The following is a 27218-nucleotide window of genomic DNA, read 5'->3' as shown; positions in this document are numbered from 1 at the left end:
AAACAGCTAGCAATTTGAGGTTTGGAACAATACGTTGCGTGTGATGTGTTTTTAATAAAAACAACAACATTTGCAATCTCCTACCCTATCAAAATCTTAAAAACCGAAGGAGCGGTCTTTTTACAAATCAGCGAGCATCTGTAACTTGCAACCTGCGTAACTCCTGCTGCTTAATTATTTTCCCTCATTGGCATCTCGGAGAGTTTAATAAACGTGGTTCTAGATGTCTCATGGTTTTAACTGAGCGCTGTCGTCAGGCAGTAAGTAGTTGAGGCATTTGTGTCTGGATTATCTTGAAGGGGAAGTGGAGGGTGCATTTAAAACAGCCGACGAGCCTCAGGGATGAGTCCCACTTCGAAGCACAATTGGAGGCCGCATTCCAGGGAGGCGGGGGGGGGGGGGCGAAGGCAAAAGGTAGGGGGCTAAAAATAACAGCATGTTTTAGCTTAAAGCCCTTCCTGCTGACACCTTTCAGCCTTTGAGAATGGGGGGGGGGGATGGCACTAAAGTCAGGAAAACACTGAACTATTGGTGGTCAGGAGGAATGGGTTCAGGCTCAGGGCTGGTGGCTGGGGGGTGGGGGTGGAGAAAGAGCCCCCTGTGGTATTTCTGCCCATCTAGGGTCCTACGAGGGAAATTGCTCCAGCCCGATTTCTCTTTTCCTCATTTCGGGTGGTTTGTTTCAAAGTCTTGAAGCCTAAGTTGCTTTGGGGGGCACTTTCTGGGTCGAACGGCTGCTACGCAGAGAGCCACACGTGCTGTGACAAATCAGGAGAGGGGGGCGGATTGTGGATCTGGCGCAAGACGCTTGTGTCGGTGACCGGGACGCCCACGGAATTCATTCTGGTGGCCCCTGTCGCCCGCCGACAGAACCTGATGGAACTTTTGGATTTGGGAGTTGAGCTTTACGCTTCCTTCCCCGCCGCTTGGACGGGCTGCCTCGCATCCTGAACTTTGGAACGTGGCTAAAAGAGGAAGCCTCCACGCCCTCCATGCGCCCCTCCCCCTTTGCTGCTGCGCTGGAGAGGCTCATGTGGCGCCTCGACCAAAGTGACCAGAGGCGGTTTATGGCGAGCGCGGCAAGTCCTTTGATGGCTGCTATAAAATCCTCACTAGTCATCGCTGCAGGAATTGCAGAAAAACCAGCATCGCTCTGAGCAGGGAGGAAAGGCGTTCCTCTTTTAATCTTTAAGCTGAAGTGCGGTGCCAGACTTTCTCCTGGGGGTGCTTTCCAGGCCCAGGTGGTGATAAAGGCACTTTATTGACTTCTCAATCGGCTTCAAACTCGCGTTCGGCGGAGATGAATCGATCATTAAGCTGGAGAGATATGGGGCGGGGTGACTGCTCCATAAAACAGCACCTGGAGTGCAGAAGGGCTTCTGGTAATCTCCCAACAGGTGATACCTGTAATCAGAAGGGCTTAGACAATTGGAGGGGGGGTCAGCTGTCAGCTGCAGAGCTTACCTGGCGAGTGGAAGGGGAAACTCCCAGGCCTTGTTTAATTAATGCAGAGGCAGGGGGTCTAATTAAAAGAGCGTGACCTTGTTTCTCCCAGACTTTCCCACGAGTGCTTTTACCGTGAAGAGGGGGGAAACAGACGGGGCCTTTATGATTCCAGCAGACCACAGCGAGGGGGTGGGGAGCGGTTACTTGCGTGACGGAGATAAGCGGGGCTCTGCGTACATTTGGGGCAAGTTGGTGCAGCTCAGTAAATGACCCCCGTGCGTCCTTAGGGTTGGCGAATCCGTGCGTCTTATCTCTGCGGCTGAACGTGGGAATCCTGCAAACCCGTTAAACCATTGCATTCAAGGCGTTAGGTGAGTTCTGTCCCTGGGGTCGCACACACCAGTGAACGGGACCCAGAGGTGTTCATCGTTGCTTGATATTGCGGTCAGGTGGTTTTAAAGATCAGCCACTGGATGGCCCTCTGCAAGTCTTTCAAACACAGGATGCCGTCAAACAGAGGACCGTCCTCAGCAAAGTAGGGCACACGACAGTCAACATTTTCAAAGCACTGACTTAATGGTACTAAACAGGCCTCTTTCATCCTCCCCTTTCTTCTAACCTTGATACTTCCATACAATGGTGAAGCCTCCAACCCTAGTGGGAATGTTGCTTTCCCAAGGCAAGGTAGGGTCTGTTTCCTGGCCGGAAGAACAGACTCAAAGCCCACCTTTTCTCGCATGTCAACAACCCAGTGAGCTGGGAGTCCCAAGAGCTTTGCAAGTTGATTTTGGATCCTGATGTAATACCACTTCCTGTCATTTCATAATCATTGGACAAGACCAAAGTAGTAATCCAGAATGCTGTTGCCAGACCATTGACCAAATCCGGTTATACAGGGAGCACGTGACTCCTTTATTACTATAGCTTCACTGCCTACCGGTCAGTTCCTGGGCACAATTCAAAGTGCTGGTTATGACCTATAAAGCCCAGTATGACTTGGGTCCAGGTTAGCTGAAAGAGCCTGCCTGGATTTTAACATCTTTGGGAGAGGCCCTTCTTCTGGTCCCATTGGAGGTGTGTTTGATGGGGATACCCAACTGGGCCTTCTCAGTGGCTGCTCACAGACTGCGGAACTCCCTGCCCAGGGAAGCTAGATTGACTCACCCTCTGTTGTCCTTCCACTGGTCTGTTACTAAAGGAGTTTTTAATTGGTTGGTGTTATTTATTTATTTTGTCATGTGTTTTGATGCTATGTTTTAATTAAGGTTTTGTTCATTTAGATTTTATTGTTAGCCCTCTTGAGCACCATTTTCTTTTTCTGGTGGAAGGGCAGCTTAGAAATGAAATAAATAGCTCAGTTCCTTTCTAGTGTGTTTACTTAACGCCCCCCCCCGCTTTTCGCCCCTACTGTTGAGGCCCAATAAGTTCTTCACACCAGATATTGCTAACACAAGGTCTTCTACTTGAGCAGGGTCTGCCATTTGTTTCTCAAATTTCTCGGCAAAGTGTCCAAATTGGAGAGAGGCACTTCGGAACATAGGAATCTGTTTGAGGGAGCATGAAGGCATCCTCCAAAGACTTCTGGAATCTCAGCAAAGGGGGTTTCTCGAATCGCTGCAAAAATTATTCCCTCGGGACTGATTCTCCTTCTGCATTCAAACATTCATTCATCCCACAATGGGCTTCTTTGATTTTTTTTTTTTATTTTTTATTTTTGCATCAAATTGGCAGTGATCTTATCCTTAGTAACTTGGGTGGTGGAGGGTTTCCCCCCCCCCTTTTCTTTGAGAAAAATGGGGAGAAGGCATAAGAAAACGGAGGGGCGGTGGTGTGTGTGTGTGTGTGTGTGACATCTGTCCCTGGGGTGGCAGATGGTAGTTGGAGACTCTGAAAGGAAGCGCCAAACCTTCTGAATTAATCTCGGGTGAAAGGTCAGCAAAACATCTGCCTTGGGATGTGTTTAGCGATGGCATTTCTATAGACGGGAGAGTGTGGAAAAGACAAAAACCTGTTGCTGGTAGAATGGAAGGAAAAGCCCCGAAACAGTGGAAATATTGAAGTAACGGGTGGGGGGGAATCCAGGGGGAGGCGTTTGTCAAACAAGCACCGGACCGATTTCGACATGCGGTTGTCCTTTGGGCCAAAAGCTCCTTCGGTCCGAGCATGTATTTAATCTGAGGGAGGGGAGACTTAGGATTCACAGCCATGACTTTCCCTTGGTCAAAGAGACAACCTTGGCCTCCCTGAAGAGTAATTGGGCAATCTAACCAGAAATGATTGCATTGGAGAATTTTGTCTGAAGATGTTGCATCATCCAGTGGTGCAGCTAGGTAATTTTAGACCCTAGAATCATAGAATAGGAGAGTTGGAAGGGGCCTACAAGGCCATCGAGTCCAACCCCCTGCTCAATGCAGGGATCCACCCTAAAGCATCCCTGATTGTCCAGCTGCCTCTTGAAGGCCTCTAGGGTGGGAGAGCCCACCACCTCCCTCGGTAACTGGTTCCATTGCCGTACTGCTCTAACAGTCAGGAAGTTTTTCCTGATGTCCCTGGACTTGCAGATCTGTGTGTAACTCCAGCTGCAAAGCACATGACTCCGATTCCTGTTCCGCGTACCTGTCCAGCCACCATGCCTTGCTTTACAACTGTTTCTACATTCCTGACACTTTAGAAGAAACAAAAACTTTTTGCCCACTGTGACAAAAAGAAAGAAACTCTCTGAGCTTGGGTAGTTTGGCGCTTGAAACTTTAATCGTAGAACTGCCGTGGTTATAGGAATAAAATGGGGTTTGCTTTTGCTGCCCTGATGCTAAACACATTAGGTTGGGCATAAAGACCATTTTCTTGTAGAAAATAGTACATTTTATGAGACATGCAATAAAATGAGCATCTCTAACTATGCCCATGCTTGGCTGGCTGCACCCTGACTACAAAATGTATGTTTAAAAAGAAAGGCAGGGAGCCAGCTGTGGCCAGGAGCATGCAGAGCTGGTGGGGTCGGCGTGTCCTTGCCAAACTCGGGGTTGACGCTGGCCCTGTTTGCTGCTGTCCCCATCTCCTGCCACCCTTTGGGTGGTCATTGGGGAGGCCTTTGGCTTTACGCCGAACCGGCCTGTGTGTGTCTGTGCCCAGCGTACGGCAGGTACCTTGCACTGCTTAATCATCCTTTCCATGTTTAGGCCTTAGCAACAGAAGAAGCCATTTAAAAACGGAATCCGGGAAGAACAACGCCTTTGTGAAAGCTACAGTTAATTCTTTTGCCCAAATTCTGTGGTCAGATTAAGGTTATCGTTTTGTTGTGGGATGGAACCACACTTAGTAGTCATGCTTAGTGTTGCTGGGACATAAGTCATGTCTTCGTTATCTTGGGGATATCTTGTCCCATTGATTTCAATGGCTGTACTCTAAGAATGGCTAAGTCTAGCCCAGGGCTGTGTGGAACTCTTATTCCCATCAGCCACAACCAGCATAGCCAGTGGTCACGAGTGATAGGAGCCGGAGTCCATCAACATCTGGAAGGCTGCAAGTAACCCAGCCCTGATCTGGATCCAGCACTTTGTTTTAAAATCTGTCTCAAGGTGCAGTTCTGGACTACAGCTCCCATCAGGCACAGCCATCACAGTCAACGATGAGGGAAGTTGGGAGTTGCCGTCGAAGGCTTCTGAGGGGTATAGTTCTCTTTCGTTTCTCCATGTGTTTCCTAAACGAGTCTTGTCGCTAATTCAGGCAAATTTTTGTCAAAGTTTCGCCTGCCGCGATGCCTTTGTTTGTTTTTAAGATATGAGATCATTTCCTGCAACTTCCTCCCACCACTGAAGTTGCTTTTCTTGGCAATATGGGATCAGGAAAGTGCAGGTTGTTCCGAGACCTGCCCACGATGCGAGGGCTGGTCCAGCGCAGGTGCGCCGGTGCGCTTGGCACTGCCAGCGGAAGTGCGCGGTGGCCGCAACTGCGGGAGAACACAAGGAGAGCCCTGATGCTGGGTCCGACCAAAGCCCGTCACGTTGAGCTGTCTGTTCACACAGGGGCCGGCCAGCTGTTGATGGGGAAGGCCACAAGTCGGACATTAGTGCAACAGCAACCGGCATAGAGAGGCATACTGCTTCTGACACAGGACAGAAATAGGTAGCCATCAGGACTAGAAGCCGTCGATCCCATTCTCTTTAAACCCGTCTTAAAGCCATCCAAGTTGGTGGCCTTCGCTACATTTTGTCCAACAATGCTCTGAATGGGAAAAAGTTCTTCCTTTTCTCTGTCCTTTTCTCTGTCCTGAGTCTCCCGCTAATCAGCTTCATAGGGTGACCACTGGCGTTATCTGAGAAGGAGGAAAATGTCTCCCTGCCCACTTTCTCCACCTCACGAATCATTGTGTGCATCTCCATCGCGTCTCCTCTCCGTGGCCTTTCTCCTAGGCTAACCAGTCCCAGACGTTGTAACCTTTCCTCGTAGGGGGGTTGCTCCAGCCCATTGAGAACTTCCGTTGCTCTGTTCTGCGCTTTTTCCAGCTGTACAATCACTTTTTTTAAAAAAAGTGCTGTGACCAGAACTAGACACCGTATTCCGTCTATGGTCGCACTCTAGATTTGTACAGGGGGATGAAGATCCCCCCACCCTGGTGGCCACCAGAAGTTTTGGACTACATCTCACACCATTCCTGATCATTGGCTTGCTGTGCTGGGGCTGATGGGGGTTGAAGTCCAAAACACCCGGACGGCACCCCATGGAAGAAGATTGCATTCGTCTCCCCGTGGTGGCGATGGCACCTCCAATCAAGTCCATCCACTCACTGAAATAAGGAAGTTGGCCGTGATGCTGGGTGCAGCCAGCCTCAAGGCAGAGCGATGCAGGGAACATAGTGTGCTTGTGCGATCCGAGCTTTTGAGGAGGGGGCGGCGACGGTGTAGGGAACGTCAGCAGAAAGCTCTACGGTCTGGAAGGAGAATCGTAGAGCCCTGCATCTGCCACCGGTAGGTCAACCACACACAGTTGAGATGCATTTGCTGCCTTTTCTGGGCCTTTGGGGAGGGACGATTCCGGTGCGCTGGCAGCCTGTGAGCAGCAGGCTTGCATCCAAAGCAGCGAGCTGAATTCCCTCACAGAGCGGGGTGGCTCAGCTGCCCCCGGTCCCCCTCCTCCTCTCCCCCCCCCCCCGGCCCGGTGTTGGCTGAGGGGAGGCCCAGCAGCTGCCGCTGCCGCCGCACTCTTCATTAACATGCCCACCTGCTCCCGGCACCCTTTTGTCTGCCTAGCAGATGCCCCGGCTTCTGTTGTAATGCCCATTTTCCCTTTTCACGGGGGTCCGGATCATGCCATCTCATTAACTTGAAATGGCCTCGAACCTCGGCGGATTCTCACACTAGCTCCCGACAATGAAATCAGAATCGGGCTTTGGAAAGAGAAGAGGGGACAAGGAGGAGATCTCTCCCCGTTTCTCTGTCCTTTCTAACGCTTCTATCTTTTGTCTTTTCACGGAGGATATTTGGAACTTAGTTTCTCTTCAGGCTGGCCAGCTGCACTGCGTAACAACACACACACACACACACACCCCACACACCCCTCTACCCTGTTCCCCTCTTAGTTTGCTGCCTGGGATTTTGTTCCTGCCTTGATTGTTTCCATCTGAACGGCTCCAAAGCCGACGCTCCTCCTCTAGACATCTTCAAAATGCTGGGCACGGACCACCCAGCGTCGAGCGCTTTGAAGTCTCGTGAGGGCTTCGGCGGGGAGAGAGCGACACGTTGTTCGGCCTCTCCTGTTAAAATGGAAACAGACGCTTTGGCCTTCTGGAAGTAGAGCTTGAGGTGGGGAGAACAGGGTAGAAACGAAGGGATGAAACCGCTTTAGTGGGGTTTCTGCTGGTTGGGATATCGAAGTTCCAAGTGGTCGACTGGGGCGAATGCTGACGAGCTTCTTCTACGAGCTCCTTGTGCGGCATCAGAGAAGGGCGCCGGGTTCCCCCACCACAGATGAGGAATGGCCACACGAGAATGCACACACGCTTCCGAAAGGCACCGTGTAGGACATGTTGCACCTTGCTTAGGTCAACAAAGCCGCCAGGCTGCGCCCGCTAGACGGAAAACTACATCCAGTCCTGGATTTCTCATGAGTAGCGCTCTCCCCAAACTTCCAAGCAGGGGTGGGGTGGGCACGGCTCATGTGATGCGAGGACCAAACAGGGTATGAACTCGCAACGGAGAGTATTGCCCAGATACAGATGTTTTTGTTACGGCAAAGAGCACCATTCCTCAACTGGACATCCCCAGATGGGTTGGACTACAACTCCCATAATTCCCATTTGCCATGCTGGCTGAGGTTGATGGGTGTTGTAGTCCAAACACATCTGGAGAGCGCCTGGTTGCGGGGGGATGCTCTACCCTGTCCTCACTGGGCAGTGAGGGGGGGGGTTGGCCATAGATTAGCAGCAGATGCAAGAAGGGAATTGGGAGACAAGGAAGGGACCCTATCAGGGCCTCCAGGAAAGACATGTTGGCTGGAGCGATGGGCAAAGGCTTTGGCAGAAGGGGCTTGGAGATAACGTTGGGGCAAAATGTCCAGATCTGCTGAGGAGAGGGTGAAAACTGGGACTGTCCTCCTGTGCTTGGAAGAGGAAGGAAAGCGACCCCACCGTTGAGACCAAGAGCTGATCATTCCTGCTCCAACCTTACATAGCTCTTGAACCGTCTGGACGTCTTCCAGGAGTGGTGGAGTTGTGACTTTGGGTGCAGGGGACTCCCTGTGGGGCCGCTGCCTTGCTCCAGATTCATCACCAGAGAGGGCGGTGAAAGACGCCCGTGGCTCCCAGTGGGTGGCTGGAGCAATGGGGTTCTGTTCAGAGAGGAGATGGCTGCAATGCGTCTCCCTGCTGGCCAGGTGGGTGAGGCATCGTGGTGGGCAGAGCTTTCGATACCCACCCATGAAAGTTCTCTCTTGAATAATGCCTCTCCCTCTGGCTCTTCCTGGTCGTCCTCACTCTTGCCCCTCAAACTAAAGGGTTCCTTCTTTGCCGTGAACAAATGCACCGTTCACGGCAAAAGTAAAAAACTGTGATGCCTCCAGCACGCCTTGTTCCTGCAACTGGAGCTTTCCAGACAAATGAAAGAGATTCTGGGGTTTGGAGAGGAAGGAAGCAAACCCGGTCACTACAGAGAGGGCTTTTGGGGGGATCCAGGCGCAGGGAGCTTCATAATCAAAGGAATATTCCAGAGACAGCTGCTGTCGACACCTTCTCCGTGCAAACCCACCTGTCTGGCCTCTCCTGCTTTTCTTCGCCTCTCTTGAGCACAAGACGGGCCTTCATTTTTCTGCCTTTGAACTCTAGTTGTTTGTGTTACCAAAGAGAACTGCTGCACGCAGGACACCCGTTCAGTGTTTTCCCCACGCTCCACCCTACTGGCAAAGTTTCACTAGGACTAGGAAGGGCAAAGGGCTGCCCTGAACCCAGAAACCACAATTGCAACCTCAAGGCAGGCTCCTTTGGTGGATTGGACATTGGGCATGTTGGCAGGATCACGGGCTGAGCGCGCTTTGCCCACGCATCGAATGGCTGCTGCGCTGGGCACGGCTAGTTACAAAGCACTCATTTCCCAGAAGACCAGTCGGTGAACCTAAGTAACAAGCCCAAGAACCTAAATATCAAGTCAGAGATGGGGCCTGAGTGCCTAAACAAACAAAAACCACTCTTAAACCCAAATAAAGATGGTGCTGGAAGGCAGGCACTTTGCAGCACGGTGACTTCCCAGGGTTAAAACAAATATTTTAAAAATACCTTAAGAAATAAAATGCAAATCGGGCGAAACAGGGCTCCTGGTAGGCACCAAGAGAGATGTCTGTATGCTCATTGGTGTCTACAGGCATCACATCACATTGACAGTCCCAGAGGATCGAAACGTGATCTGTGTAAAAACTAAACTGGGGACTTCAAGAGTTTACGACTCCCTGAGCTTTGCTCCTCCAAGACATTTTGCTGGTTTAGTGAGTGAATGCAGTAAACCAACGTATCTATTCTGTGGCTGAATGCACACACTTGGGCTGCTTCTCAGAGTTGAGTTATGTGTTCCTCTGACCAGTTGTTTCAGAAAGGGGTGTGTTTGTGTGTGTGTGTGTGTGTGTGTTATGCTCTCTTTGCTTTCGTTTGGTGTATGTGTGTGTATTTCTTTTTAACGAACCAGTTGGCTGAACCCCTTATGGTTTCTTGGAGCAGATGGCCGTGTCGGTGGCCAGTTGATGGATTGGGTGTTTTGTGGCAAGGATGCTTTCAAGAAAGAAAAGAAAAGGAAAATAAATTTAAAACAAAATTAAGGCTCTCATGCTGATATAAGAATTAAAGCATGTGTGGGTTTGGGAGGCCTGCTAGCCCTGCACTTTTGCTGTTGATAATAACTTTTGATACGGGAGCTTATCTTTTAAGGCAGAGATGAATAAGTTGTGTTGGAGAGTTATGTACGCAAGCAGGGGGTTAAGGATTTATCACCTGTCTTCATGGACAACTGTCAACAGCCACAGCAGAACGGGCCCTCGGGATTTGTCTTATGCTCAGCATTAGATCGCTGTGAAAATTGGATTCTACCTGACAGTTTGCCAAAATATTGTCATATTTTGAATCGTGAGCACTAGAATCTTGTAAATGTTTGTGCGACTTTCAAAAATGTAAGGAAAACAGTTTTGTGCATTTATAGTTTCATCTACCAGTAGAAATGGGGGAAGGGGACCCAGCCACGAAAGTTACCAGCCCTCTCATGGTTGTCTCTTGAGTTTGTGCACCAAAACGTTCCAAAATTCGGCTTGCAATTCAGGTGCCCCTTGGTTTGGAAGCACAACGGGTGTCTCCCAAAACAAAGTAGCAGTTTCTGTATCCTCTGGGAATTCTCTAGCCATGGCAAAGTGTTGTGCTAGATGGATTTTGGATTGTGTGCTGTGAGGTTCGACGGGCTTGCCTTTTGAAGACCCTGCGTACAGACCCTGCTTCTTGCTTGGTGTCGATGCGAAGGGTGTGATTCTCATGCTGTTCTGTTTGATCTTTGGGGCGGGGGACGACGACGACAGAGAAGCTTCTTTGAAACATAGAAGATTTATGGCCCTCGCTGGCCCTGGGAAGTGTTGAGGCAGGTGGCTCTGGGGGGCGGGTGTGTGGATATTGGCCCGGCGAAGAAGGGTGTGAAAAAGAGATTCCCATGGGGTTGTGAGGCCGCTGGGAAGCCATGGACAGTTGACCAATGGGTTGCGAGTCTCAAGGCTCCATTGATATGCGTACATTGTTATAAAGCCCAAGGGACCACGTCTCGGTTCTTCAGGAGGCCTGCTCGACCGGGCGAGACGACCCTTGCGTCTTTCGCTGTAACACTAGAATGCAGGCTAGCCATGCAATAAAATGTTCTGGGCAATAAGTTTGGGGACATGCCAGATGCATAATTTACTCATGAAATTCGCTGCCGTGTTGAAGGACACCTGCTTAGTTAGGTGGGTTTAAGAACATCAGAAGAGCCCTGATGCTGGATCAGACCGAGGGTCCATCTAGTCCAGGGCTCTGCCCACGCAGGGCCCCACCAGCTGTCGACCAGGGACCCACAAAGCGGTGCACGGTGCAACAGCACCCTCCCACCCATGTTCCCCAGCAACTGGTGCACACAGGCGTACTGCGTCAGATACTTGATTTACAAGGGGATTGGGCGGATCCAGGGTGGGAGGAGACATCTGCCCACAGGAAGCCGGTGTGATGTAGTGGGCCCATCGCAGGCCCTCAGCCTAGCCTACCTCACAGGGTTGTTGTGAGGATAAAACAGGGAGGACGATCATTTAAGCCGCCCTTGCAAGACAAAACAACAACAACGGTTGGGATATACATGTTACACGTAAATAATAAATATGTTAGCCGTGATTCCTTAGCGGAACTCCCAGTTTCTGACGCAGTGCACCTCTGAATACAGGTGACTGCAGGCCGGCCTTCTCCAACCTGGTTCAAAGGGGATCCTCGGAGCCTCGGTTTGATCCTGCACAGCTTTCCTTACACCTTTAAGAATGGACAGCCTTAGGTTTTTTCAGCGGTTTTTTTCCCTGGTGACCCAGTTTGAGTTTATTTATTTACTCAGGTGTTTCCAAGGTGTTGCTATCTACCTTGAACCTTTTTTGGATAGAGTAGGGAACTGGGTAGTATTTTTATTGATTGATTTAAAAAGCCTATGCTGCTCCTTCATCACAAAAGGTGAACCCACGCAAAACAAATACATTATAACTGTTAAACTAGATAGATTTTCATATGGGTTGACTAGTGGTTAAGATAATAATATAAGATAACAAGGAAAAGTCCCTGTTTCAAAGCTCGATTCAGCTGCCACCCTTTTTAAAAACCAACTCCTGGCTTTGTCCTAGGGTTGATTATTTTAAATTGTGTTAGATATATGGTGTGTGTGTGTGTGTGTGTGTGTGTGTGTGCGCTGTCTGTTTATATGCTTTTATGCAAATGGTTTTTACACTTTGTAAAGTGGGTTTTAACATTTGTCAACTGCCCAGAGAGCTCTGGCTATGGGGTGGTAGAGAAATGTAATAAATACCAGTCAACACTAATAATAACAATAAGAAGAAAAACTCCCGATACAAGCCACGATTCCTTTGTCTTTGGTCCACCACCCGCCATGTGAAGATCATGTCAGCCTCCTTTACACGGTCGTCGTGCGTACTGTTCAGGGAATGGACGTGAAGCCTTTGGGGAAAGCGCTGTATGAATGCTGAGCGTTATGCCTGTGCCGCTCTTGTGCCGCCTGGCTTCGTGGAGAGGTGCTGCCGGCCCCACCCTGATGCCCCTTTCTGCGTCTTCCTCTCCCCAGGTGCCCCGGCAACTTCGTCGGCAACCGGTGTCAGCTGCCGAACCCGTGCCGCAGCTCCCCGTGCAAGAACGCCGGCACCTGCCGCCCCGTCGTCCGTGGCAATGTCGCAGACTACACCTGCGCCTGCCGCTTGGGCTTCACCGACAAGCTGTGCTTGACGCCCGAGGACAACGCCTGCCTGAGCAGCCCCTGCCGCAACGGAGGGACCTGCGACCTTCTCACCCTGACGAACTACAAATGCCGCTGCCCCCCAGGGTGGTCAGGTAAGGGAGCAAACCGCGCACCCAGGAGGGGTGCAGAACCTGGATGGCATTCCAGGGAAGCCCTCCGGGGACGGGGGGACGGGCACATGCCTGCTGTGGTGAAAAGCAAAATGGGCGGAGCAGCCTCCAACCCCAAATGCTCATCTGTTTTAGCTTGAAACTCTCCTAAAGCCTGTAAGTCAGCTTTAGGATATAAGGGAAATGGCACAAAAGCTGGGAAATCCGCCAAATGGCCAGTGGTCAGGGGGAAAGGGTCCACGGCCCACACCTGGCTCATGGGGATGAGGTTCTGCATCGCAGCCATTGTGAACTTTCCAGGTCAAATTCTGCCATGTTCGCCGTGACTTCCGGGATCAGATGTGTCCAATCATTACGATCCGATCCTGGTGACGCTATATTCCCCCTTGCTCATTCATGCCACGTAGCACACGCAGTGCCATTTTGGGTGGTATTTTGGGTAACGTGGAACTAAAAGCAGGAAACAACCCTGTGAAAGCAGCCCGTGGAACGTGGGGGGTGTCCCAGCAGTTATGGGTGCGCTTCAACAGCGCTACGGAGGGGCCGTGCAGACCCAGCCGGGTCTCCGTCTCCCCCGGTTCCTCTGCGGCTGTGAATGCCCACCCTCCTCACGCGGGCCCCGCTCCTCTCTCTTTGGCCTCCAGGCACGACCTGCCTGCAAGCCGACCCCTGCGCCTCGAACCCCTGCGCCAACAACGGCCAGTGCGTGCCTTTCGAGTCGGACTACTTCTGCAAGTGCCCGCCGGGCTTCCACGGCGCCACCTGCAAAGAGGACATCAACGAGTGCAGCCGCAGCCCGTCCACCTGCAAGAACGGCGGCACCTGCGTCAACGACATCGGCTCCTTCCAGTGCCACTGCCGGCCGGCGTACACGGGCCCCACCTGCGAGCACCTCTACGTGCCCTGCAACCCCTCGCCCTGCCAGAGCGGAGGCACCTGTCGCCAGACCGGAGACACCACCTACGAGTGCACCTGCCTCCCAGGTACCGCGGGCTTCCTTGCGCCGCCATGTCCTTCCGGGCTTCCTAGGAGCCCTCAGGTGGGCGAGGGGGGAGGGATGGGCCTCTCTCCTCTTGGGCTTCCTGGAGAGCAGCGTGGCAAGGAGAACCGCCTGGAAATGTTTTTTCAGCATGGCAAGCGGTCTATGGATTTATTAAATCATCACCGTCATCAGGATGATTGGTCATCAAGCACAGAGTTCCCTTAGTTAAGCATTCTAATCCTTCTGAATGAAGTGTTTAAAATCCGCTCCGGTCCCCGTCCCCCGTCCCCCCCCTCATTTTGGCCTCTTCTTTTTCACCTGGCCAGACGCCTTCGGCCACTTTTGCCCAAGTGTCGCTCCTGTGACGTCTCTCTCTGTTTGCTTTGGGAGCGCCTCGCGCACAGAAGCCGCTACGAAAAGTGGCTTGTTTTCATCCTGTCCGAACGTTGCGTTGAAGTATGAAACGGGTGGACTTTGGGGGAAGCCCTGAGGTGCCTGTGTGGGTGCACGCACGCTCTGCGTCCTCCAAAAACACACGCTGCTGACTCTGCATGAGCTTTTGACGTGTGGGTATTGCTCTTCTGGCGTGCAGCCCAGCCCAGGTTCTCTCTTTCGTTGAGCCTGGAAGGAAACCTCGCCGTGATCTCCCTCGCCAAAGCGCCCTCGTGACCAGCGGCTCTGTCCAGCTGCACCCAGGCTGCGCCTTCCTTTACTAGCTATCTCTGTCCTCTGCCCTTGGTGCTCCTTGTGCTGTAAGACGCCAAGGACCGCTCAGCACCGGGCAGGGTGTGTGCCTCGCACCAACGGCTGCATCTATCAGATCCCGCCATGTGACAAAAGTGCAGATAGGTTCGTTTCTCGTGATGGAAGCGGGCGAGCAACGTGTCGGCTTCTTCCGCCTAAAGCCTCCCCTTCTTCATTTTCCGTGCCAACTGCCAGCTAATCTCATCTAAGTCCCCTATCGCTGTGAGAAGGACGGGGCTGTGCCCCACTCACGGATTAAGCACTTGGACAGGCGAAGGAGGGTTGCGAGGCCCTTTGTCACTCGATAAGCCGGCTGTTCATTGAGAAAAGAGCAACAGAAAGCAGGGACCCAGCCTGCCTGCCTCTTCGCTGCATCCGGCGCGAACGAAAACCCTGGTTTTGTGATTCATCTGAACTGAGCCTCACACACACACACACACACACTTCCCCAGTAATCCTAGGAGCAGTCCTAGGTGCAAACTGAAACCCTTTTCAGCACTTAGGAGAGCCAAATCTAAGGGCCTGTCGCCCCCTCCGACGTTCTACAGTCCATTTTAAGACTCAATCCAGACTTCAAGGCTTCCTCACCAACCAGCGCTTTCCCCCTTTTTCGCTTCGTCCCCTTTCTTTTTTCTGTTTTTCCTTGGTGCCCTCCAGATGTTTTGGACTACAGCTTCCATAAGCCCCAGCCAGCAGAGCAGGGGTTGTGGTCAGGTATTATGGGTATTGTAGTCCGAAACATCTGGAGGGCATCCACTTGCTTACTACTTGACGTAGCCTAATGAAGGGTTTTGAAGAACATGGACGCGCGCGCGCTGTTTTGTGGGACTTTGGTTGGCCTTCGCCACGACCCTTTTTCCTTCGGCCCTGCCTGCCGGAGGAGTGGGGCCCCTGAAAGGCTTTTGCCCCCCCCACTCGGTGCTGGGGCTGTGAGTTTTTGGTGGCCGCCCCCAGCTCTGGGATGTCCCTTTCCCCGGAGATTCCCCGGAGCTGAACGCTGAGACTCTTCACTTGTAGCTGGCTTTGGAAGATGGGGATTTTAGGGGCCAAATGCTGGCTGGGAGTTGTAGTCCCACACATCTGGAGGGCCCCAAGTTCATGACCTCTGCACTGGGCACGACTCATCGGTCATCGGTGGGGGCCCAGCAGCAAATCTGCCCACTGCCTTAGCTTTGCTGCCTGCTTCGGACTGCAGAGATGAAACGTTGGGGACGGGTCCGAGCCTGGTTGTGTTCCGTTCTGAGGCAGCCCAGCCCTGTAGGCCTGCCTGGGAGAGGGCGTGTCAGCGGCTCATTTCCTTCCCCACGGTCATGAGGACTAGAAACGCTCACTTTTGTTTGGGTCTTGGTTTCTTCCCAGAGAGCTTGCTGTTGTGATACTTCTTCTCCCCCTCCCCTTTTCCTTCTTTCCTTTTCCTCCCGCCCTCCTGGACGGCTGTTCTCGGCCAAGCGAAGCTCCAGCGGCTGTTGTTCCTCCTTAGCTGCTGAAGCCCGTCAGAGGCATTTCCTGACTCGGCATCCATGAGGTGCTTCCGCCCTGCCTGCTTCCTTCAGGAGGTGGAGATTTTCTGAAAACCTTTGCGAGCCGGAACCCAAACCATCGCTGCTTTACTCCAGCGGGGGCGGAGGGCGGAGGGCGGGGCGGCAGCCTTTGCAAGCATTGCTTTGGGCTTTTCTCGGTGAGCTGCAAATGAATCGTTTCCACCCTGAGCTGAGGACAGGTAGCAGCAGCTGGAAAAAGTAGATTTAGGAGGTTCGATTCCCGGCAGCATCTCCAGGGAGGGCTGGGAAAACTCCTGCCTGAAGCCTTGGAGAGCCGTTGCTGCCAGTCCGTGTCGGCAATACTGGGGTAGATGGCCTGAGGCACAGCTGCCTCGGTCGAAAGCCGCTTCTTACTAGGGCTGTGCTCCACTCCGATTCGGATCGCGAATCTGGACCGGAGCAACCCGATCCGCCTCTGCCAAAGGCGGATCCGAATAGGGTCAGGGGAGCTGCGGATCGAGGTGAAGCGGTTCGCCTCCATCCGGAGCTCCAAATGCAGGGAAGGGAGGGAAGGGGCTCACCGGGCGCCGGCACCACAATCCATGTGGTGATGGCGGCAGAGCCAGGTAAGTGGGGAGGGAGGCTTACCTGTGTCCAGCGCAGTCCTGGGCCTCAGTTGAAGCTTGCTCCAGACCGTGATGGAGGCAGGTAAGTGGGGGGGAGGGGGCTTACCTGGCTCCGCCACTGCAGTCCGTGCAACGACGGCGGCGGAGCCAGGTAATGGGGGAGGGGGCTTATGCGGCCCCCATTTTGCCCCCCCCTCCACTTACCCCGGAGCAGAGTGGGGGGAGGATCGGATCGACCCGAAGCGGATCCGAAAGTTCCAGATTGGGCCACAAAGCGGTTCCGGGGTGGGGGGTGGGGGGGCGTGCACAGCCCTACTTCTTACGTTCCTGTGAAACGGGAGAGATTTTGGCCCTGCTGCTTTCGTATCACATCCAAGCCTTCAGAAAGCACAGAGTTCGACAAACTCAGTTCTTGGGTGAGAGGGGGAAGCGTCTCCTTTTTTAGGGGCTTGGTTGTTCAGATGCCAGGGAGGGGGCTTGCCTGGGTAGGACCGTGCCGGCTGTTTCTTTCCATCGCTTGAAAGAGAAGAACATTCACGTCAACTGGAAGGCGTTCAGAGAAGAGCAACAAAGACGACCAGGAGCCTAGAAACTCAGTCCTGTGGGGAAAGATGGAGGAACTGCGTCTGTTTAGCCTGGAGGAGAGAAGGCTGAGAGGGGGCAGGGCAGCATTTCTCAAGTCCCTGGTCTCCCGGAAGAGGGCTGCAACCTGTTCTCTGTCATCCAAGGCATGAAATAGCAGGCCTAAGTTACAGGAAGGCAGATTTCGGTTGAACATTTGAGGGGGAACTGTCTAGGGAGGTTTCTGGAGGTTTTCAGGCAGAGACCAGCCATCTGTCAGGGTGGTTTTAAATTGGATACCTGTACTGACCAGGGGGTTGGGTTCCATGGCCGAAATAGTCCCTTCCAGCGCTATGATTTTATTATTTTGTTAAGGTTACGCTAAATCAGGAATGCTGTACCTCTTTCAGCCCACAGATTTGGCCCATAAAATCCTGGTTTAAGTATTTCATCTGTCAGAGAAGAGAGAGAGAGAGAGAGAGAGAGAGAGAGAGAGAATGAATTGATGCCTAGGGCAAAATTTGAACTCGGTTCTTGGACCACGCTCCTCCGGCACTCTTCGGATTACGCGCTTCTCTGCGTACATGCCTGCCACTGGTCAGCGTTGCAGGGTTCAAATGCATTTGGTACTAGAAAAGCAAGAAAGCAGTCATTGGAAGTAAATGACATAAATATGAAGGGCTTCTCTTGTCTTCCCCTTTCAACCCCGTGATTCTGCACACGTGAGACGAGGCATCACGAGAACTTACAGGAAGCAGCCGCCGCTCTCCTCTCTGGCCAATAACTCAACCGTAGCTGGCTCTTGGCCCTTTGTCCTAGTTGGATCACTTCAGTCAGTGTCCAAATAAAGCAAAGTTTAATTGGTTGATTTTTTAAAAAATGTTTTGCTGGCTTGCTTCTGCTTTGTGGTTTCCGGCTTGCAGGACTTGAACCCAGATCTTGCTGATCTAAATATAGCGCACACTCTCCGCGGTGCAGCATGTCAGGCTATGGTGGGAGGCAACCGGAATGCTCCTGGCCCTGTTCCCACAATCAGTTTCAAAGAGGGGAAATATGTGGGAATAATAATGCTCAGGGCTTATGTTTTATTTCATTATTTCTTTTCTATCCCACTTTACCTGCAAGGGACCCCAGGTGGCTTTACGTGGCCTTCCTCCTCCTCCTCCTCACCCAATTTATCTTCACAACAACCCTATTGTGACTGTCCCAAAGTCACTCAGTGAGCTTCATGCAGGCTGGGGATTATGGGAGCTGTAGTCCAGACACATCTGGTGGGCGCTAGATTGGGGAAAGTTGCCCTTGAGTGATGAGCTGTGGATTCCTGGTGTTCTCGTATCAGCTGCCCCCTGGTTCTTCTTTTATCTAGAGATGCTTAAATTGAGCCTGAGATGGTCGGCGTGGAAAGCAGGCGCTCTAAGCCTGAGCTACGGATCCTGCCCTTGTCATAGGGGTGGCAAAAACGGGTCTGATCCGCGTTTTTTCTCTCCCTCCCTCCCTCCCTCCCTCCCTGTCTTCTCTGCTCCCACTTGGCAGGGTTTGCTGGTCAGGACTGTGAGCAGAACCTTGATGACTGTCCGGGCAACACCTGCAAGAATGGAGGCACCTGTGTGGATGGGGTGAACACCTACAACTGCCAGTGCCTACCTGAATGGACAGGTAAGAAGTCGGTGCGGCTGCCATGGGGCTTTGGAGGATGGCGTGGTTGGCCTCTCTCCAGGGACTGGAGGACTCCTGGCAGCTACAAAGCTATTGCTGCTCTTAAGGAGTGTCTGACCGAGGAGAGTTTTTAGGTTTAGGCTTTTCCAGCTGCTTTTAAAAATGCTCACCCGTTGTGCGAAACGCCTCCAAATTTGGGCGTGCACGTTGGCCTGGCCAAATGCAGCAGCCCACACCAGAAACAGTCTCAGGATTTGAGTCTAAACATTTGGATTTTGAGTTCTGGAAACCTCAAGGTTTTGTTTCGTATTTATTCTTTAGCTTATTCACATCCGTAATCCTTTCTTCTTAGAAGCTGGTGATAGAGATTCCAGTTTTACAGAGCGAGAGAAAGCATAAACTGCCCTGAAAGCATTATGTTAAAAGCCAACCTGAAACTGACGCTTGGATTTTCAGGGCCCCTTCAGATACGACAGGGTTCACCGAGTGGGGTTTCCACCTGGTGTCTTCACTATACTCCTTTAGATTCCGGGTCCTTTCCCACCAGCTTTTAATCTTTAATCAAGATTTGTTTCAGACGAGAAGCAGTATATAAACCCTGCTAATAAATCATAATCCTCCTCCTCCGATAATTAATTTTATTGCTGGCTCTTAATTTTTTTAAAGAACGTTTTAATATTTTTATGTTTTCAGTGTTGTATTACTGCTTTGGTTGTTATTTTATTGTTTGGGGTCTTAATCTTTTACATATTTTTTTTTAGTATTTTGGGATCTTCGTTGTATTATTAGTTTAGTTGTTGTTTTACTGTTGCTTCTTTCGGTTTGTTTTTAATGAGGGCGAATGGCTTTGCAACCCTCATCCAGACGGGTGGTTTGTAAATGTAATGATCAATCAATCAATGTTTGGACGCCTCCCTTAGAGTTAAAAATGGAAAGAGGGAATGCAGCAAATGTGTCAGCATTCCAGGGAGTGGGCCCCTCCACCAAAAAGGCCCTGCTCGGAAGATCTCAGGGGTTGACTCGGTGTGTATAGGGGAAGGCGGCCCGCTAGGTATTGTGGGCCTGAGTTGTCCGGGGCTTGAATGTCAGCAGCCAAACCTTGAGGGTGGCTCAATAGCTGATAGCCAGGCAGCTCAGTTCTTTAAGAAGGTCTAAGGTGTGTGGTGTCGGGTGCTCCACTGAACATCACCCAACGTCGTAGCTGCCACGTTCTGCCCTAGCCGTACCGAACCAGGCCCAAGGGCTGCCCCAGACAGAGGGCATTACAGTAGTCTAATTCGAGTGGCACTCCGAAACCTCTGGAGTGCGCCAGGCTCGGTCCGCTCCCTTCTTCCCCTGGCAGAAACGTGACTCCGTCCCTTTCTCCCGCTGCCCCCAGGCCAGTACTGCACAGAAGACGTGGACGAGTGCCAACTGATCCCCAACGCCTGCCAGAATGGTGGCACTTGCCACAACACCCACGGGGGCTACAATTGTGTCTGCGTCAACGGCTGGACAGGCGAGGACTGCAGTGAGAACATCGACGACTGTGCCAGCGCCGCCTGCTTCACTGGAGCCACTTGCCACGACCGCGTGGCCTCCTTCTACTGTGAATGCCCCCACGGGCGTACAGGTGCGTGCCGAGGGACGGGAGCGGGGGGGGGGCAGAGGCCGTCGCGGCAGGGGAGAGCGCGCAAGCAGCCACGCCAGACCCCGGCCGCACGAGCGGAGCCACGGCATCTCCCTTTGGGGTGGAGGGCTGTTCCCTTCCAACGACATGCAGGGCTTCCCAGAGGGAGGGAGGGAGGGAGCGACTGAACTCGCAGGAAAGCAAGGCAGGCGAACGGAGTAGACGGGAGAAGGAGCCGTGACCTTAGCGGGGGGCGGAGGAGTTACCCTTTTCCAGCCCTGGGTTTCCTGCCTCGCACGTCGCTCTGGGGGAAGAACGCTCTTCCTCATCCGCTGCCCTGCTTTAGGGCAGGAGTGGAGAAGACCTGGATCCTCAGAGGCCGCGGTGTCCCGTGCTGTATGAGCAGACGCCCCTTCTGTCATCAGGTTGCTTCTGTCATCAGGTTGCCCCTTCTGTCATCAGTTTGCCCCTGTTGGGAAAACAGGCCTTCAGGCTGAAGGTTTTGGGTCCCGGGAGGCGTGCGCCCCTGTGCCGTGGAGGGAACCTCTGGCCCTTCTCCTCCATGTGAGCTCCAAGGGAGGCATCCTATTGATCTAGATGCCAAAGCAAGCTGCGCACCCCCTTCTCCGCGCCCCCAGTGTGTCTGCGTGGGCAGCCCCCCCCCCCGGACCCCCGGACCACAACCCCATGTGACCCTCAGGGCTGTGAAAACCTTGTGCCCGTCAAGCCTAGAGTTCTCCTTCCAGGCCGGAGGAGAAGGGGTCCCTAGCTTCCGTGGGTCAGTGGAACCGGGTTTGCTGGTTCGGGGAGGTGGGCAGGAGCGAGGGAGGGGTGTCCCCTCATGCTCTTGGCGTTGACGCCCTGTTTTCCGCCAGGTCTGCTGTGTCACCTGAACGACGCCTGCATCAGCAACCCCTGCAACGAAGGGTCCAACTGCGACACCAACCCCGTCACGGGGAAAGCCATCTGCACCTGCCCGTCGGGCTACATGGGGCCCGCTTGCAACCAAGACGTAGACGAGTGCGCGCTGGGTAAGCCGTCCGCAGCGAGCGCTTGACGTGAGCGGAGCGTGGGTGTGTCTGCGTCAGGGACCGAGTCGGGCTTCAAGCCTGCATTTCGGGTCTGGTGTCTGTGCCTGAAAGAAGGGTGGAGGGAAGGAGGGCAGAGACGCAGATGGGAGGAGCCAGAAAGGAGCAGGCAGGAGGCAGCGCTCTGTGACAGCCACTTTATTTATTTCCCCCCAGTATTTTTATCCCACCCCCTCAGCTGGAAAGGTTCCCAGAGCAGCGTACGTGCAGTCAGCGAAACAAGAAAACCCCAGCCCCGCAGCCTTAACAATCTAAAAAGACACGACACGCAAGGAAAAAGGGGCGGGGAGGGAAGAGGAAAAGAAAGACACAGTCTTTTAGTGGGGCTGGTGGAATGGGTCCGCAGCCTCCTCTCATCTCTGATGAAATGGGTGGCGGTGGTGACACCTGAGGGAGGGATTTTCGATAATGCTCCACTCGTTCCATTGGGCATCCGCCTTTACGTGGGAAAAGACCCACGGCAGGGCCTCTACAGGTTCAGGAAAGGAGACGCCCCATTTGAGGTTTGATGGCAGAGCCCAACGCTGCCCATCACACTAGAGGAGGGAGAGGCTGAAAGCTGAATGACAGCAGGTCCTGACCTTGCACGCCCCGTGGCTTTTGGGTCCTCCCACACTGGGCAGCCCTGCCCAGCAACGCAGAGCCAGAGTCAGGGCCAAAGTTGACCATGCAAGGTCAGCTCTCCTTTCTTTCCTGTTGTGAAAAGCAGCTGAGGAATTCCAGAATTCCTTCCTGCTCAAAATGAGTTTCCAAGCCATGGGGAAAAGGTACAGACGCTGTGTAACTTCAGCTGGTTGGGGACCTGGGTGTGATTTCTGAATGGGGCAAAGAAGGGCTGGGATGGAGAGGATTAAACCAGGCATCTCCGAGGTTTTTGTGAGCTCATTTGGAATTCGAGAGTCTCATAGGCGCTCTCACAAAATGGCTGCTTCAGGGCAGGGGGCTTTGCCTCTTCATAAAAAGGCTGTTGCAGTTGGTGTGGCCGCTCACAAGGTGCTAGTTTCCTGGAAGGTAAGCGGGTGAGACTTTCCTCATAAAGTCACATGCCCGAGAACGCAAGTCCAAGGCAGAGGTGGTGGTGGTGAGGCAAAACCACTCAGTTGAGCAATAAAGATGGCCCTAGTTATTAAAAGGATCTTAAGAAGTAAAATAAAATAAACGTCAGAAGGGGCGCTGAGCTGGGCCGGAGCTAAGAGAGGCATCTGTGGGCGTCATGTTGGGGAGCCCAGGATTAAATCTTCCTGTGTTGCCTCTCTTCTGCAACGACGGGCAGCCAAGCACGGCTGCTTTTCAATTAAAAACTGGCCGGGGTGACTACTAGGCCTGCTGCCCTTAGCCAAAGCAGCACGGATCGGAGCGGGCTTTATTTTATTCTTTCTGCCTTCGATTCTGCAGGTGCCAACCCTTGTGAGCACGCCGGCAAATGCATCAACAAGGACGGCTCCTTCCTGTGTCAATGTCAGCAAGGCTACTCCGGCCCGCGTTGCGAGATCGACGTGAACGAGTGCTCCTCGAACCCGTGCCAAAACGATGCCACCTGCTTAGACCAGATTGGGGTTTTCCACTGCATCTGCATGCCAGGTGAGCCGGCGGAATGCTGTTTCCCCCCTATAAAAGCGACGTTGATGGAGACACGGGAGCGAAAGCCGGTTTCTCCTCCACGGGGGAGTGGGTTTACTCGCTCCCTCTAAGAGCAAACGTGGGTGGTGCGTGCAGATGGAAACGGGCTGTTGGGAGGCGATTGGGATGGTGGGAGGAACCCCGGGCTTTGCAGAAATACAACATACCCTCGAAGGGGGCAACCCAGGGAAACAATGGGATATTGTGGAACCCTGAACAGGAGCAGCCCGCTCTGAAACATTTTGCGCTATAGGATTGTGGGGAGCTGTGGCCAGCCGCAGCAGGTATTATCTCCCGTGGAAAGTCGCCGAGGTAGATGGGGGACCATTGGCCCCAGACGTTGAGGGGCGGGGCCGCTGCCGCTTCTGCCAGGTGCGGTGAGGACGACACCTTGGGCTCACCTTCCTTTCCCCAAACACCCTTGCAGGGTACGAGGGCGTTTACTGCGAAATCAACACGGACGAATGTGCCAGCAGCCCCTGCCTGCACAACGGAAACTGCGTAGACAAGATCAACGAATTCTCCTGCGAGTGCCCCATAGGTACTGCCGGGGGGGCGGGGGGTGGGGTGGGGGCGGCAATCGATCGCTGTGCCTCCAGCACGAAGCCTTTGTAGTGGAAAAGCAGCCGACATTAATCCACCGCCCAGAGGCAATGTTGGGCTAGCGGATTTAAACCCAGTCGAAGCGTCCAGCTCGGGGGAAATGACGCACGTTCCGAATGATGCCTTCTGCTTCTGGAAGGCCGGAGCAGCGTCCGCGGGGGCTTGGGGCGGCGGGGCTTAAAACCGGAATGTTTCTTGGCCTTCCTATGAACGGGTTGCTATTACTGGTGATTGCTAGAGGAAACCTCCATGTGCAGTGGAATACAGCTGGCTGGGGGATGCTGGGAGATGTAGTCCAAAACCTAGAGGACCTCAGCATTTCATTGCTTTCATGCCTTACTTGTTTGGCCAATATAAAAAATAGGATACTCAGCTAGATGGAATTCCCTTTGGGGTGATCCAGCAAGGCTCCTCCTCCTCCTCTTCCTCTTCCTCTTCCTCCTCCTCCTCCTCCTCCTCCTCCTCCTCTTCTTCTTCTTCTTCTTTTCTTCCAACTCCTCTTCCTTCCTCCTCACAGTCCCCTGTATTGTCCCTCCTTCCTAGTTTCCCTCTTCACAATACCTTTGCTGATTGCTTGTTATTATTGCTGTTTTCATTATGAGAAGGTATTTGCGGGGGCCAACAGTGAGCAAGGCCCTGCACGAAAATGCCCTCTCTGTGAGGGCTTCCTTATCGCCTAAGTTTGATAGAGGAGACACGCATGGAGGGTGGGACGGGGTGGGGTGGGGCAAGAGATCGAGGACAATGGAACCAGTGACCTAGGGAGGTTGTGGGCTCTCCCACACTAGAGGCCTTCAAGAGGCAGCTGGACAACCATCTGTCAGGGATGCTTTAGGGTGGATTCCTGCGTTGAGCAGGGGGTTGGACTCGATGGCCTTGTAGGCCCCTTCCACCTCTGCTATTCTATGATTCTATGATTCTGTGACAGATTAATAAGGAAAAGGGAAGGTGGATTAAAGTGGTGCGACCCGGCAGAGAGAGTTTTTTCTCCCCTGTACTACCAGATAGTGGGCATCACCCAGTAAAATGAATTTGCACCTGGCTCTGGACATGCAGACAAGAGAAAGTGCTTCGTGCCATGGCATGGCATTAAATTAAGGCCCACAAGATGCAGTGACCACCACAGGCTAAATTTGCTGGATTGTGGGTTAAAGGGAGTGCTGCAAATCCCTTGAGCAAGAATTGCCTTTCGACAATTCGCACATGATGTGAATGAGACAAACATGTGATTGGAAATATGTGGATTATTAATTAACTAATTAATTAATTAGCTGACACTCTCCGGGCACTTTGCACAACAATACAAGTTGGCTCATCACAAGAGACAGGAGTCCTGCAAGGGGTGTCCGTTCCGGGGCAAGCCTGAGTGTGCTGTTCCCGTGTGCGGGGCAGCCCTTAATGCCGGAAGGCGCCGACTAAAAAAGCTAACCTTGAACAAGGATGGGAAAGACGGTCTCAGTGGTGCCTGTGAAGATTCGCCAAACTTCACCAGCTGCAGAGCAAGCTTCTGTGTTGTTTTTGGTACAGAAGGCGGAGAGGGTTTCCGCTGTATTGATAAAACGGGCCGGGTCTTTCCCCCCCTTTCCTTTTTATTTTTTTGCCCCTCTCAGACACGTCTCAGGACAGCCCCCCCCCCCCATTCCTGCAGTCCCTGAGCATAAAGAGACCGTCAAACTACTTTCTGCCTCCCGCCCTCCATCTGGGAGAGTGAACAGAGAAACCCAGGATCAATTTAAATAACAGCAGCAAGAAATTTTGCAATTGAAAAGAGCCCCCAATTTGGGAATCGTGGAGGGGGGAGGCTGGGGGTGGATTTAAATAAGGTGTTGAAGTCCATGGGGTAAGGAGAGAGAGAGAGAGAGAGAGAGAGAAGCAAGAGGGCCCGGCTAATCCATGAAATAGGGTTTTTGAAGTTGAGAACCTCTCCTCTAGAGATGTAAATAAGTTGTTCTCAGAGCTGCTGGCCATGGTGGTTTCATTCAGAACCCCGGGCCGCGGTCTCCATGGTGATGGAGAACTGGGCCTTGAAAAACTCAGCTGGGGACCCAACAGGCGGGGCAGAATGAAACCCCACATGTACAAGTTACCACCCCCTGCATGAACATGGAGTAGCTACCACACTTTGGGGTAGAATCAGAACAGACATTACTCTAAACACGTGTCCGGAGCTGTGTCTTCCCCCCTCCCTCTTCAATTTTGCTCTAGAGTAGGTGCGAGGGGCCTGATCCAGACCTTCAAAGCCCCCGACTCCCCACATTAGGGTCCCCATCTGGATGGAGTAAAAATTGAGGGGTGGGAGGCGTAGCTACTACACACGCGTCGAACGCCTGCTTTTGCTCACAGTTGCTGGCAAAAGGGGGTTAGAATCCTGTGCTTAAACGTGCAGTGTGTGTGTGAGAGTATTGTGGGGGCAACCCAACCTCTTTTTACCCTTCCTGTGAGGGTATATCAAGGATGCTAAAGGGTAACTGGTGTGTGTGTGTGTGTGTGTGGAGTCATTTTGGCCTTTTGCAGTTTTTGAGAGTGGGTCTCTTGTGCTCCGCCGTTACGGGCTTCCCAGCACTGCGAAACAAAATGTGTTACTAGGGAGGGCTGCGGGGAATAAAGCACACTTGGCTGTCAGTCTTATCCCAGGCAGCGGGCCAAGTGGAGCAACCGAAAAAGGGAGCCAGGCAACGGAAATCCCGCACATGGCTTCCCAGAGAAGGAAAACGTCCTTGGGAATACGCGGAGCTCCCAAAGCCGACGTGCATTTCGCATTTCTGGGCATTTTTTTTAAATAGAAAGAACGGGGAAGACGCTTTCTTCTTCTACAGCTTGTCTGTGGGAAATGACAGTCATCATTTCACCGACATGATATCCTTCTGCCTGAGGATGCGTCCTGCAAGTGTAAGGGTGGCTAACTGGGAATAAGCCACAAACTGTTTCGTAGAAAAGTTTGTTGGTTTTATTCCCAACTCGCTCCTTGGCTTCCATCCGTGCTGTTTTCTGTAGAAAAAACGAAGGCTGGTGTGTGGGGGGGGGGGGGCGTTTTCCCATTTCCAAATCAGCACTAGGTCTGGGAAGTGGATGTAGCTGAGCAGGGTTGTATCCTGGCCCAACGAAGATGCACAGAAAATTGAAACGGGAGAAGGATTGTCAGGAAAGAAAGGGAAGGGACCACCACCGAGTGGCAGAGCGCCTGATGTCTCCGGTCAAGAAAGGAACCATCACTTGGTAGTTTTCCTAGAATCATATTGGAAGGGGCCTCTAAGGCCACCGAGTCCAACCCCCTGCTCAAGGCAGGAATCCACCTGAAAGCATCCCTGACAGAGGGTTGTCCAGCTGCCTCTTGAAGGCCTCCAGTGTGGGAGAGCCCACAACCTCCCTCGGCAACTGGTTCCTTGTCGTACAGCTTTCGTGCCTTGCTCCCCACGGTTCTAACAGATTGAGAAGCCTCTCTAAGACTGACTCGCTAGCAGGGCTTGAAGCTAAAACAGGCCGGCATTTTAGGCATTTATGCCCCGCCCACCACGGGAATCCAGCCCGTGAATCCAGCTTCTCCGGAGCGGAATTCCTGCTCCTCCATTTCCAACCTTCTGCTCCACCCTTCCTATAAGTTTCCTCTTTTTTTTCCTATGCAGAGATTCATTTTACGACCTTGCTATTAATATTGGGCTCGTCCCTCTGTTTTTTCTTCGCTGGCCGGGTTGCCCACACTT

The 27218-nt window shown here is 52.7% G+C and overlaps 1 protein-coding gene across 1 annotated transcript in view; it reads left to right on the top strand.

Annotated features, from left to right (window-relative positions):
- NOTCH1 (notch receptor 1) overlaps positions 1–27218 on the top strand; it is an 86643-nt gene that overhangs the window by 23228 nt on the left and 36197 nt on the right. The window contains exons 4-10 of the mRNA XM_063144998.1: positions 12267–12529; positions 13192–13530; positions 18475–18597; positions 19976–20209; positions 21082–21237; positions 22690–22875; positions 23342–23455. Coding sequence (XP_063001068.1) covers positions 12267–12529; positions 13192–13530; positions 18475–18597; positions 19976–20209; positions 21082–21237; positions 22690–22875; positions 23342–23455 — 1415 coding nt within the window. The remainder of the gene's footprint in view (positions 1–12266; positions 12530–13191; positions 13531–18474; positions 18598–19975; positions 20210–21081; positions 21238–22689; positions 22876–23341; positions 23456–27218) is intronic.

Source organism: Elgaria multicarinata, chromosome 19 (genome assembly GCF_023053635.1).
Source record: "Elgaria multicarinata webbii isolate HBS135686 ecotype San Diego chromosome 19, rElgMul1.1.pri, whole genome shotgun sequence".
Taxonomy (NCBI): domain Eukaryota; kingdom Metazoa; phylum Chordata; class Lepidosauria; order Squamata; family Anguidae; genus Elgaria; species Elgaria multicarinata.
The sequence above is the reverse complement of the archived record's forward strand: the minus strand, read 5'-3'. Positions and strand labels throughout refer to the sequence as shown.